Source organism: Erinaceus europaeus, chromosome 18 (assembly GCF_950295315.1).
Source record: "Erinaceus europaeus chromosome 18, mEriEur2.1, whole genome shotgun sequence".
NCBI classification, from domain to species: domain Eukaryota; kingdom Metazoa; phylum Chordata; class Mammalia; order Eulipotyphla; family Erinaceidae; genus Erinaceus; species Erinaceus europaeus.
Window position 1 is genome coordinate 409,632 of NC_080179.1, and position 13,969 is coordinate 423,600.

Below are 13,969 nucleotides of genomic sequence, written 5' to 3' on the forward strand. Positions count from 1 at the left end.
AAATGAGGTGTCCATAGGCTTGGGGGCTTATTTCTGGGCTCTCAACTATGCTTTGTTGGGTTGTGTGTCTGCCTGTGTTTCAGTACCAAACAATTTTGATTACAATGGCCCAACAGTATAATTTGAGATCAGAAAGTGTGATACCCCTAATCCTGTTTTTTTCTTCCGCCTTCAAGATTCCTTTGGTAGTTGTAGATAAGTTCTGGTTCCAGATAAACTTTTGTAGCTCTTGTTCCTTTCTTTTCAAAAAATCTGATGGTCCCTTGATGGGGATGGCATTAAATCTGTATATGGATCTGGGTAGAACGGTCATTTTGATGATGTGAGTTGTTCAAATTGTGAATACAGTATATCTTTCTGTTTCTTTGTATCTTTTCTTAAATTTATTTTTTGATTTTGATTTATTTATTGTTGGATAGAGACAGAAATTGAGAGAGGAAGGGGAGATAGAAAAGAAAAGAGACTTAAAATACAAAACCAAACAAATTGTTGAACAATCATGGACCTAGAGGCTGGAATAGTGCAGATGAAGAGTTGGGGGGTCCTCCATTTTGTAGATAGCTAGTAGGCATATCTTAGTTATATTCCAAAGGGCCTGTGACTAGACTAGTGTTTTTTTTTTTTTTCCCCTCTGAGCCTGAAATCTGATATGCCAGTGGATCCAATTATTGTCTGGGGAGATGATGTCATGGCTGGGAAAAGGACCAGAAAGCTGGATCAGGGAAGAGAGTAGCTCCCTAATATGGGAAAGGGGTATAAATATTGTTGACTGTAAACCCCATCCATTTGATGTGATCTGGGGCCCATATTCAGCTTAGGAGCCTATGGTTTTGTCAGTGTTTCTTTTTTATTAAAAAAAAAAAAAAAAAAAGCAACAAAAGGGAATAAATAAATAAATACTTTTAAAAAGTTTAAAAAAAAAGAGAAGAGACAGAGAGACACCTGCAGCCCTGCTTCACCACTTGTGAAGCTTTCCCCTTGCAGGTGGCTGTGCACAGGGACCAGGGGCTTGAACCCAGGTCCCTGTGCACTGTGACATGTGCACTTAACCAGGTGCTCCACCACCTGGCCCCACCCCTTTCTTTGAATCTTCTTCTGAGTCTTAATACTGGCTCATAATGTTCAGTGTATAAGCCCTTGACTTCCTTTGCTAAAATTATTCCTAGATGCTTGATTGTTTTTGCTGCTGTAGTAAAAGGGATTGCTTTTCAGATTTCTTCTTCTAGTCTAGTGTTTGTGGTAAATTCCATTGTTTTTGTATATTAATTTTTTTGCCTGACCTTAATATATTTCTTAATAATTTCTAGGGGTTTTCTCCTGGGATCTTGATGATTTTCTATGTATACTAACATACCGTCTGTAAACAGTGACAGTTTTACTTATCCTTTCCCAACCTGTATCCCATTCATCCCTTTTTTTCTAGCTTACTAGCTATGACTAGGACGTCTAAGACTTATGTGGGATTGTAACGGTATTAGTGGGCAGCCTTGTCTTATATCTGATAAAACTTTCATTTTTTTCCCCATTGAGTATGATATTGGCTATAAGTTTACTACATATGGGCTTGAGTAGTTGTAGAGTTTCTGTTTCTTCTGTTTGTTTAAAAAGTGAAAGGGTGCTGAATCTTGCTGGAGGCGTTCTCGGCATTTATTTAGGTCACTATGTGATTGCTGGCTTCCCTTTTGCTGATGTGGTGGGTCACAGGCATGGATTCCTGAGCACTGCCCGGCCTGGCATGCCTGAGGTAAATCCTGGTCCTGGTCTGCAGTCTTTTTAATGTACTGCTGTGTCCAGCTTGCTAGACTTTTCATGTGTTGCATGTGTTCACTTATGGTATCAGGGTGATTTTAGTTTCAAAGAAAGTGATTTGGAATATTTTTGTGTTCTCAATATTTTGTAAGAATTTGAAAAATATAGGGGACTGGGCGGTAGCACAGCGGGTTAAGCACAGGTGGCACAAAGCACAAGGGCTGGCATAAGGATCCCGGTTCGAGCTCCCAGCTCCCCACCTGCAGGGCGGTTGTTTTGCAAGCGGTGAAGCAGATCTGCAGGTGTCTCTCTTTCTCTCCCCTCTCTTCCTTCCTTTCCTCTCTTGGGTTCTCTCTGTCTTATCCAACAACAACAACAGCTATAACAACAATAACAATAACAACCACAACAAGTGCGACAAGGGCAACAAAATGGGAAAAACAGCCTCCAGGAGCAGTGGATTTGTGGTGCAGGCACAGAGCCCCAGCAATAACCCTGGAGGCAAAAAAAAAAAAAAAAAGAATTTGAAAAATATAGATAGTAGATCTTCCTTAAAGATTTTATAGAATTTATTTGTAAAACTTTCTGTGCCTGAAGTTTTATTGTTGTGGAGTATTATTATTACTATTATTGCCTTCTTTGGAGGGTTGTAATTGCTCTGTTTATGTTTCCAGCGCCTCCTTGTTCAGTCTAGGAGTTTGTATGCTTCTAAGAGCTGAACCATCGTTCCCACATTAGAGAACTTTGATGGCATCTAGTTACTCGTGGAAACCTCACATGATACTTCTATGGTGTCTGCTGTGATTTCTCCCCTTTCATTGACAATGTTATCAATATAATTAATTCAGGTCTTTTTCTTTTAGTGGCTTAGAATTTGGAGCTGTGATATCTTCCTCTCACTCCCTCTGTTTGTCACTCTGTTTATATCTGGAAAATTTGCTCAGAGAAATAAAGTTCTGGTGACAACACAACAAAGAGAAATCATTAAGCCTGGAGAGAGCTTCCAAACCAGTTCTTTCCCCTTTTATACAAGGACGTAAGCACTCCCTGTATGGGCTCACACCTACCACCGTTGGCCTTCTGTTCAGGGTGTCCCTAGAGGACCCAGTTAACTTGTTGCTGTCACATGAACACTGTCCATAGCATGTCTGTGTCGTATCTTGACTGAGTTTCATAGCTAAATGTTCTCTTTTAAAATCCCATTTTGAGTTCACTCTTCCTTTTGTTTTCAGTAAGGACTTTGCAGATGTGAGTTCACTGTAGCCACTGTCTGTCTGTGAGTTCATCACCACGACTACAGCAGCTATATTAACTTTTCTTCTGGTCACATTAATTGGCATGACCAAGCTATGACCACAGGGTACCGTTTCCTTCCCGCGTCTTTCCCTGCTGTTCAGTTCTGACATACACAGGCAGGCGTGGAGTCACAGGGAAACCTCTTCTGTGTCACTGGTGATGGTGCGAGCACTCCCCTTTGTGCTTGTCCGTCTGTTGCAGAATCTTTAACTAGTCTTTGAGCTGAGTAAGCTGGATTGGCTACAGATGAGCTAAGAGGTGTTTCTTCTGCTTTTCCAGATGAGAATTCTCCAGCTAATTTCTGGGACTCTAAAAACAGGGGTGTAACTGGGACACAAAAAGGACAAATTGTATGGAGAATTGAGCCGGGGCCCTATTTCATGGAACGTAAGTAACTAAGCATGAAATGGTAAGCTTGTAACTGAATGTTGCACAGATATGCGGAAACATTTGGTGTGTCTTCTTAATGTTATTTGAAGTTCTTTTTTCTAGCTTTATGCCATGTTGCTCCAATCTGGAAGATACATGCTTTTATGTCTGTGTTTAGAATCAACATTTAATTATATTAATTTCAGAACAGAAATAGTTAAGATTAGAATAAGCCATGAAGTAGACAGGATAGGAGAAGTGAAGCTTTAATGAAGGAGACAGGATAGGAGAAGTGAAGCTTTAATGAAGGAGACAGGATAGGAGAAGTGAAGCTTTAATGAAGGAGACAGGATAGGAGAAGTGAAGCTTTAATGAAGGAGACAGGATAGGAGAAGTGAAGCTTTAATGAAGGAGACAGGATAGGAGAAGTGAAGCTTTAATGAAGGAGACAGGATAGGAGAAGTGAAGCTTTAATGAAGGAGACAGGATAGGAGAAGTGAAGCTTTAAATCGGAGACTTTATTTGTTGTCAGGACACAGGTCTCTTCATTGTCTCAGAATAGCTTTGCATCTGGATTGTGGCCTTGCAAATGTAGGTGAGTATCCTGGGCCATACCAGGAGTTTCAAATTGGCTGCAGAGATGCCCCACCCATAGCCCGTGACTCTGAGAGGTGTTTTGTCAGTGCAAACATTTAGCTGTGGTATGTGGTTCCCTTTTAGCTCGTTACTCTGGGATGTCTGTTTGTCAGTGCAAACATTTAGCTGTGGTATGTGGTTCCCAGAGACACCCCATCCCTTTCTTATTCGTGCTGAAGATGAGTATTTGCTGTTGATAATGTCACTGGGAACATTGCAGGTGCACGTTTGCTGTCTAGACATGGGAACAAATGCGTGGGCTGCTCTCATGCAGATTAACTTCTGCATTTACAGAACTGGTTTTCTTTAATGTAGGAAAAGCTTTTAAAATGTTTTGAGTTGTTTAGCTCTATGTAAGAGCAAGCTTTCCACAGCCAAGGGGTTTGATGTGAGAGAGAATGTGGATACTGTTACTTATGGGTGGTACTCATTACACTGTCAGATGTCAAGTAAGACTAGTTAAACGGACACATGCTGCAAGAATACCTTTACTAGCAAATGTGCAGTGTCTGCAATAGACACAGTTTTTTAAGAGACATCTACTACTTCGAATTGTCATCAGTCATTACATAGTGTCTTCTACCACTTCTACTGGAAGGCTGCATCTCCAATCTTAGTTCTAACCCCCACCCCTTTAAATTTGATTATTGGTGATTTAATAGTGCTTGCCAAGGTTGTTAGATAACAACTGTTAGATAACAATGCATAAGCATTGTACAGGGGTACAATGCCACACAGTTCCTACCACCAGAGTTCCGCTTCCCTATTCCCAGGTGTGGACCAGAGATCTTTATGGGGAGCAGAAGTTGGGAGTTCTGGCTTCTGTTATACCCCCTTTGTATTGTCTTATTCTGTGGTTTTATTTCTGGTAGATTCACTCTTTACATCTCAAATGGAAAGTGGTTTTTAGGAGAGAACTCTCATGAGTTGTCAGTAGTGAGCAGGGAACAGGGTAACAGAGACACGTGTACATGACACAATCCAAACTACTATAGTAACATGTAAGATTTGGGAAACGATTTGGAAAAATGTAAAGAAAGATAGTTTCTGAGAGGCAGTATTATGGGTGACTTCTTTTTCATGCTGGTTTCTACTTTTCTCTTTTCCAAGCATTGGCCCAGATGGCGTTAATAGCTAAGTCATAAGCAGTGCGGGCCTAACAGAGTGTGGACACGTGTGTCGGAGGGTGGAGAGGCAACGTTGGAGGGGTGGGAGGTGACTCACCCAGGAGAACTCTACCTTGCCAGGTGTGGGCCCTGGGTTTGAATCCCAGCACCACAAGGGGATGTCATGCCCGGCGCAGGGAGGCTTCATGAGTGGTAGAGCAGTGGAGCGGCCTCTCTCTGCTCTCCTGGTCTTCTCTCTCCCCCATTCTCTTCTCTAAATGAGACACAGAAGCAAAGGTCTAGATACTGGTAGAGCAAATGCCGTGCACGAGGACCCAGCCCCCACCTGCAGGGGAGCTTCATGAGCAGTAAAGCAGGGCTGCACGTCCCTCTCCCTCTCTCTGTCAGAAAAACAGGAGAGGACAAAGATGGCCACTGGGAATGGGGAAACTTTCATATTGCCACCAAGCCCTGGTGGCAAAAAAGAAAAAGAAAGGGAGGGGGCGAAGGGGGAGGAAAGAAGGAGAGGAAGAAAGAAAGGAAGGAACGAAGGAAGAAAAAAGAGAAGCAGAAAAAATGTTTGCCTGGGAGGCTGGTTGCTCAATGGTATCACCTCTTTACAAGCTCATTTCCTAGGAGGGAGGGAGGAAGGAAGGATGGATGGAAGGCAGGAAGGGAAGTAAAGTCAAAGCAAGGGAGGAAGGCAGGCAGGCAGGCAGGCAGGAAGGACTGAAGGAAGGAAGGATTGAAAGAAGAGAGAATCAGGAATAGGAACAGGTTTATAGTCAGTGTGATGTTTTGTCGTCTGAGAGATCAAGTCGGTGTTTAAGAGACGGAAGCTGCCCGGCAGAGTAACGTGGCCTCTGGCTCCCGCTCACCCCACACTCTGCGGGTGACTGGTGGCCCAGCTGCAGACCTGCAGGGTTCTGTGAATGCCTGGCATGAGGTGAGCGGCACGGGCTGCTAGAGTTTGCACCATTCTGTTAGGAAAAACCATTTCCAGTGTATCCCACGATGGTTTTTTTCTTCTTCCAAAGATGTCAGAGATTTGTGCTAGCATATCGGATGCACATATGATGATCTGTCTTTCTATACACGCCACCCTATTCCATAGTATTCCATAGAATTGACTGGCACTGGAACTAGGAGTTGAGAGTCAGTAATAAAGAGTAGGTTTATTCCTTTTATTTTGTCCTCTAATTCAAGATTCCCACCTTAATTCTTTGCATAGAAAACTACGGACATTGTGACCTGATTGTAAAACTGGAAATAATTCAGTGATATTTACTTATTTATTTTTAATGCTTATCTGTTGATAAAGATTTTAAAAAATTCTGACAGTCATAAATTGAGAGGGAAGGGGTTGATATAGAGGGAGAGATACAGAGAGACACCTGTAGCCCTGCTTCACCACTTGTGAAGCTTTACCCCTGCAGGTGGGGACCAGGGGCTCGAACCTGGGTCCTTGCGTACTGTAACATGTGCGCTCAACCAGTTGCACCACCACCTGGCCCCAGTGATATTTATTTTAATGACCGATATCAGTCGATAGGAGTTACGAATGGTAGAATCAGGGCTTTTTAAAAAATTTTTCCTCCAGGGTTATTGCTGGCACTACAAATCCACTGCTCTTGGAGGCCACTTTTTCCATTTTATTGGATAGGACAGAGAGAAATGGAGAGAGGAGGGAGAGGGTTAGGGGAAGGGAGAAAGACAGACACCTGCAGACCTGCTTCACCACTTGTGAAGTTTCCGCCCTGCAGGCAAGGAGCCAGATTCAAACCAGGATCTTTGCACAGGCCCCTGATGCTTTGCACTATGCGCCCTTAACCTGGCGTGCCACCGCCTAGGCCCCGAGGCTTTTTATCTTCATTAATAGAATGGGGCCTACTCCAAGCCATATCCATGTTTCAGTATCTGTTCAGTGTGAACCTGCAGGTGGTATGTAGACATCATGACAGTGCTTAAAAGTACAGTCTGTATCTAAGACTTTGGTTCACCCTGTGTCTGGTTAAAGAAAACCTAGCGGAACTTTGTAGCATAGAAAATTTACTTTGTTCTCTGAGGTATAGAACAGGCATTAGACAGTATTTATACTTTCAAGTTCTTATCTTGTGCCTGACACTTTAAAACTTCTGCTTTCACCTTCAGAAAGAAAGCCTATATCTAGCTCATCAAAAGTCCAAGCAAAGTCAAAATCCTCTGAAAATTGCCCTATGTTCATGGCCAGTGCTGAATCTGAAGGCAGAAATGCCTTTGCTTTGTCTGGATCAACCCCCAGAGGAGGCAGGTGTGCAGACGTCCACTGTTCACAAGCCTGCGGGTGAGGCCGTTTGGGGGACAAGGGCAGGTGTCACTGTGGAGAGATGACCTTCGCAGGAGCTGCAGAGGAAGCTGAGCCCTGCCTGACGGACCGCACGGTTGTCAGATGTCCGTCAGTTTGGCTTATCTTTGCAGAAATCGACCGGGTTGTGATGTGCCATCTTGAGTTGGATGTGTCAAGTTGGAAGGATCCCAGGGTTGCCTTGGCATGCCAGATGTTGGTGCAATGCACGGGCGTTATTCCTGGAGTGGGTGCCTGCATGTTGGAGCCACTGCTCCCCTTGGCCATTCCCCACTTATTACTATTATTTTTTTTGCTTTCTTTTAATCAACAGAATAGAGATTGAGAGAGTAAGGGAAGGTAGAGAGGAGGAGAAAGATAGTCATTTGTGCCGCTGTTTCACGGGGACTGAGAGCTTGAACCCAGGTCCTTGCATGTGGTTATATGTGCTCTCTACCAGGTGACCCACTGCCTGGCCCTCACCCCGATGAATTTATATGCACGCCAGTAATTGCTATGTTTTATCCGTGTTCAGTGACGGCAGCTAAATGCTCGGAAACTAAATGCACAGTCTCAGGACCCATCATTGCCCACTATGCATTCTCCCCTTTTTCCTTATGCTGTTTTCCTTTCCTTTTCTTTTCTTTTCTTTTCTTTTTTCTTTTCCTTTCCTTTCTTCTCTTCTCTTCTCTTCTCTTCTCTTCTCTTCTCTTCTCTTTTTTTTCTTTTCTTTTCTTTTCCTATTTCCATTGATAGTTGCAATCTGTCCACAGTGTACAGGCTATGAGTGCAGGCTTTGAAATTGAAGAGACTAAGTTTTTCTTTTTTTTTTTTTTTTCTAAAATGTTTTTACTTATTTATTACTGGATAGAGACAGAGAGGCACCTGAAGCTCTGTTCCACTGCTTGTGAAGCTTTCCCGCTGTAGGTAGGGACCAGGGGCTTGAACCTGCAACCTAGCAGTGTAATGTTTGAGCTTAACCAGGTGCGCCACCACCTGGCCCCTTCAGGAACTACTTCTTTTAAATTTTTTTTATATTTATTTATTCCCTTTTGTTGTCTTTGTTGCTTTATTGTTGTAGTTATTATTGATTTTGTCGTTGTTGGACAGGACAGAGAAATGGAGAGAGGAGGGGAAGACAGAGAGGGGGAGAGAAAGACAGACACCTGCAGACCTGCTTCACCGCCTGTGAAGCGACTCCCCTGCAGGTGGGGAGCCGGGGGCTTGAACCGGGATCCTTACACCGGTCCTTGCGCTTTGCACCACGTGCACTTAACCCGCTGCACTACAGCCTGGCTCCCGAGACTAAGTTTTTCATTCTGGTTCTGTCATTTCTTGTTTATCAATTTACAAACTTCAGCGCTTTATCTGTAACATAGGCATAGAAGTTTCTGCCTCCCCTAGTTGGTGTGAATATGAAATAGCCCATGAACAAACAGCTGTGTATCCAACATTCACGGATCACTTTTTTAAATGGTAATTTTCCTTTTTTTTGTAATTTTTATTTATAAAAAGGAAACACTGACAAAAACCATATGATAAGAGGGGTACAGCTCCACACAGTTCCCACCACCAGAACTCCGTATCCCATCCCCTCCCCTGACAGCTTTCCTATTCTCTATCCCTCTGGGAGCATGGACCCAGGGTCACTGTGGGATGCAGAAGGTGGAAGGTCTGGTTTCTGTAATTGCTTCCCCGCTGAACATGGGTGTTGGCAGGTGGATCCATACTCCCAGCCTGTCTCTCTCTTTCCCTAGTGGGGCAGGGCTCTGGGGAAGCGGAGCTCCAGGACACATTGGTGGGGTCGTCTGTCCAGGGAAGTCTGGTCGGCATCATGCTGGCATCTGGAACCTGGTGGCTGAAAAGAGAGTTAACATACAAAGCCAAATAAATTGTTGACTAATCATAAACCTAAAGGCTGGAATAGTGCAGATAAAGAGTTGGGGGGGGGGTCTCCATTTTGTAGATAGTTAGTAGTCTATTTTAGTTATATTCCAAAGGGCCCATGACTATACTGTGGTTTTTTTGTTTGTTTGTTTTTTGTTTTTCTTTCTGAGCCTGACATCTGATATGCAGGTGGATCCAAGTTATTGTCTGGGGAGATGATGTCATGGCTGGAAAAAGGACCAGAAAGCTGGATCAGGGAAGAGAGTAGCTCCCTAATATGGGAAAGGGGTATAAATATTGTTGACTGTAAACCCCATGGATTTGATGTGGTCTGGGGCCCATAATCAGCTTAGGAGCCTGCGTGGCCTCTGCATCCCTGTAGATCTGAGCTCACACTCTGTGGTCATGAGCAGTGGGTCACTTTGGTGACTACTAGCTCCTGCTACTGCTTGGCCCGCTGTGTATGCCTCTCTGTACACACACCTCATTGCCACCAGGCTATTGCTGGGGCTCGGTGTCGGCTGGCACTATGGATCCAACACTCTTGGCAGCCGTTTTTCCCTTTTTCCCCCTGCTTCTTTACTTTTATTTGACAGGACAGAGAGAAATTGAGAGGGGGAGAGAGACCTGCAGCCCTGCTTCACCACTCATGAAGCAGGTGGGAGTGGGGGCTGGAACCTGGGTCCTCGTCTGTGCTGATATGTGCTCTTAACTGACTACCATCATCTGGCCCCTATGTGTCTATTTGTCGCACACATCATCTTTTTAATATATCTGAGTTAGTATAAGAAAGTTCCAGAAAGGCATATAGAATTTAAAAAAAGAGTGAAAATTATCTGTTGCCTGGAAGAGAAGGGACCAGTGGGGTCGCGCATGGGCTGTCGCGTTTCTGCAGGTGTGGTTTCTAAGGGGCTGGTTTCACCTTGGAATCTTCACGTCACACTAATGCTGTTTCCCTTTGATCTGCAGTGGAGATTAAGATCTGCTTCAAGTACTACCACGGCATCAGCGGGGCCCTGCGCGCCACAACCCCCTGCATCACTGTGAAGAACCCCGCGGTGATGGTGAGAGCCCTCTCCGTGCTGCCCCTCGCTGCTGGCACCTGCCCTGAGCAGAGTGACGGGGACAGACAGGCTGGGCCCACGGCCTGAGCAGAATGAAGGGGACAGACAGGCTGGGCCCACGGCCTGAGCAGAATGAAGGGGACAGACAGGCTGGGCCCACGGCCTGAGCAGAGTGACGGGGACAGACAGGCCGGGCCCACGTGAGCAGAGTGACGGGGACAGACAGGCCGGGCCCACGTGAGCAGAGTGAAGGGGACAGACAGGCTGGGCCCACGGCCTGAGCAGAGTGACGGGGACAGACAGGCTGGGCCCACGTGAACAGAGTGAAGGGGACAGACAGGCTGGGCCCACGGCCTGAGCAGAGTGACGGGGACAGACAGGCTGGGCCCACGCCCTAGCTGCTGGCGCCTGCCTGAGCAGTGTGAAGGGAGAGACTGGGCAGACGTGGAGGACAGGCCATTGTTGACGAGACTGGAGGTTTTCGTGTTCTGTTTGCAGCCAGCTCTCCAGAAAACCCACTTCTGAAGCAAATTAGTAAGTGCCCTAGGATGGAGTTTGTAAAAACCTAATCTGGGTGACAGGCTTAGTAAGAATCAGTGTGTTTTCACGTGCCTGTTTGGACGAGTTAAGAGAAAAACAGGGACTGGAGGAGTATGTCCCGCCGCCAGCCGATGCAAGAAGCTTTCACTGCACAGTGTGAGTCGGGGCCTGTGTGCCGTCCTCCTGGGCAGTCAGTGGACGCCTCTTCTCTGTGAAGCAGGAAAGCAGCATCTAGTGTAGTTTTGTATGAAACTGGTGTTGTTGGATTCTGAACTATTGTTTCCACAATACTGTGATTTCCTTTTTTTTCCATTAACTAACTGGAATCTGATGTAAATTTCTTAGTTTGTTTATTTATCTATTTGTTTATCACTGGGTCTGGTGCTGGCTTCATGAATTCACTGCTCCCTGTGGCCATTTTTACTTTTTTTTTACCCTCTTTTTAAAAATTTTTTATTAGGACAGATTTAGAGAGGACAGGGAGATAGAAAAAAGGAGAGAAAGACACCTGCAGACTTGCTTCACCATTCACAAAGTATCCCCCCTGCAGGTGGGCAGTGGGGGCTCAGACCCAGGTCCTTCCGCTTGGTAATAGGTGCCCTTGACCAGGTGCACCACTGCCTGGCTCCCTGACACATTTGTTTTTCAAGGGCAGTTGGATTTATATAGCTTGGGGACTTTCACATAGTGATACTACATTGCTTTTCAGTTAGTATTCTACAAAAGACAACTAGAAAGAGTGGGGCTGTTTATAATACAAGCTTTGAAGGTTAATTGTGTGCTTGTTAACATACTAGCTCTCAAAAATTACCCATATTTTCTTAGACTTGAGCAATTTGAATTAAAAGAAATTAAATTTAAAAATAAATATGCAATTCACTGGCAAAAGGCAAACATGAAGCCCTTCTCAGAATTCACACATAGTCTTTTCCTACAACCCTGAAAGCGTCCATCTTCAGTGACACTGGAGAGCCTTGGTGATGGAGGAGGGCACGTCCCTGGGGAGCCCGGCTCACTGGACTCTTTAGTCAAGGGTCAGCCATCTTTTCTTTTTTAAAATTTTTTTATTTAAGAAAGGAGATGTTAACAAAACCGTAGGATGAGAGGGGTACAACTCCACACAATTCCCACCACCAGAACTCCGTATCCCATCCCCTCCCCTGACAGCTTTCCTATTCTCCATCCCTCTGGGAGCATGGACCCAGGGTCACTGTGGGATGCAGAGGGTGGAAGGTCTGGCTTCTGTAACTGCTTCCCCGCTGAACATGGGCGTTGACAGGTGGATCCACACTCCCAGCCTGTCTCTCTCTTTCCCTAGTGGGGCAGGGCTCCAGGACACATGGGTGGGGTCGTCTGTCCAGGGAGGTCTGTTTGGCATCATGTTAGCATCTGGAACCTGGTGGCTGAAAAGAGAGTTAACATACAAAGACAAACAAATTGTTGACCAATCATGGACTTAAAGGCTGGACTGGTGCAGATGAAGAGTTGGGGGTGGGTACTCACTGCAGACTATTGTGTACTTCTGCTTTCAGGTATATATTTTTCCCCTAGTCTATGGGCACAGGTGAACCTATGCTGTATCTCAGGGGACCTGGACTATATCTAGGTTTGGGGACTTTATTGGGGAGTGGACCACCTGGAATGGAATTAGAGAATCCTACGAAAGGAAAGGTCTCACCCGAGTGATGAAGCTGATGGGTTGTCATTCCACACCTGAAGTCTCTGGACACAGTCTGAAGTGAAGCATGGGTCAGCCATCTTTTGTCAGAGGTTTGACTGGACTCAGGGCACGAGGAGGGGAGGGCATGGTTCCTGCCTGTCTTTTCCCTGTGTGGCCTGCACGACCTCCATGTTCTTAGCCTGTAGTTTGGGGCCTGTGGTAAAAGTGGAGAGAGAGGGCCGCTCAACTATACGGTCACTTTGCTGCTGTCCCTGCCCCAGACTGGGGAGAGTGAGGTAGAGGGGCCGCTGCAACGTGGTAGGCCATAGGCACTCGTCAGGAGCCAGCCCTGCTGCCCTCGAGGAGCCCTGTGACAGGACAGAATGAAACACCCTGTGCAGATCCCGTGTACTGGCGGTACTGGGTCACTGTCCTGCTCATCTTGTGTGGGATCAGCACAGTGTCAGAGGAGGGGAGATGCAGAGAGACACTGTGGAAGGACTTAATTTACGGTTAGAATTCTTTTTCTTTCTTTTACCACCAGGGTTATCTCTGGGTCTCAGTGCCTGCCCAGTGAATCTCCCTCCCATCAGTAGACATCTTTTTCTTTCTTTTTTTGATAGGGACAGAGAGCAGTGGAGAGAGTGTGAGATAGAGGTGGAGGCAGAGAGGAGAAAAGGCACAGGGGCAGCCCCGCTTCACCGCTTGTGAAGCTTCCCCCCTGCAGGTGGGGACCAGGGGCCTGAACCTGGGTCCTGTGCATTGTGATGTGTGTGTTCTCTACTGGATGTATCAACACCAGGTCCCTGAACTTTTTATGCAATATAAACGTCTGAACCCCAACTATTCACAATATACTCTGCCCTGAATTCTGTTTCTTACAGTACAATGACATTTTTTTTTTAAAGAGCAACATGAAATTTGGGGCTGGATGGTTGTACACCTGGTTGAGTGCTCACATTACAGTGCACAAGGACCTGGGTTCAAGCCCCTGGTCCCCATCTGCAGGGGAAAAGCTTTACAAATGGTGAAGCAGAGCTGCAGGTGTCTCCCTGTCTCTCTCCTTCTCTGTTTCCCCCTCCCCTCTGCATCTCTGGATGTCTGTAGCCAATAAATAAAATAATAATAATAATAATGAGACCTTACAATGTGATCTTCCTAGTGTATTGCAAATTCAGTGGTAGCTACTCAGAAAAGCAAAGCATCTGCTACGTGGTCTGTCAGTGAGATTTACTTTGTTCACAGGACAATAATCAGTTCATTCTCATTGTGGGTTCCTAGTATTGCCATTATAATAGCATGTGCTGTGTGTCAGAAGCACACCTAGGAACCTACAAAG

The 13,969-nt window shown here is 45.5% G+C and overlaps 1 protein-coding gene across 10 annotated transcripts in view; it reads left to right on the plus strand.

Annotated features, from left to right (window-relative positions):
* HECW2 (HECT, C2 and WW domain containing E3 ubiquitin protein ligase 2) overlaps window positions 1–13,969 on the plus strand; it is a 297,990-nt gene that overhangs the window by 146,791 nt on the left and 137,230 nt on the right. For 7 of the 10 annotated variants that reach the window (XR_009545901.1, XR_009545902.1, XM_060177545.1 and 4 more), the window contains 2 exons: window positions 3,325–3,432; window positions 10,336–10,430. Coding sequence is in view for 7 of the 10 variants with exons in the window: in XM_060177545.1 (XP_060033528.1) it covers window positions 3,325–3,432; window positions 10,336–10,430 (203 nt within the window). In the remaining 3 variants the exon portion in view is untranslated. Of the gene's footprint in view, window positions 1–3,324; window positions 3,433–10,335; window positions 10,431–10,928; window positions 10,965–13,969 lie in introns of all 10 variants that reach the window. The other 3 variants (XM_060177544.1, XM_060177548.1, XM_060177549.1) reach the window with 2 other exon arrangements.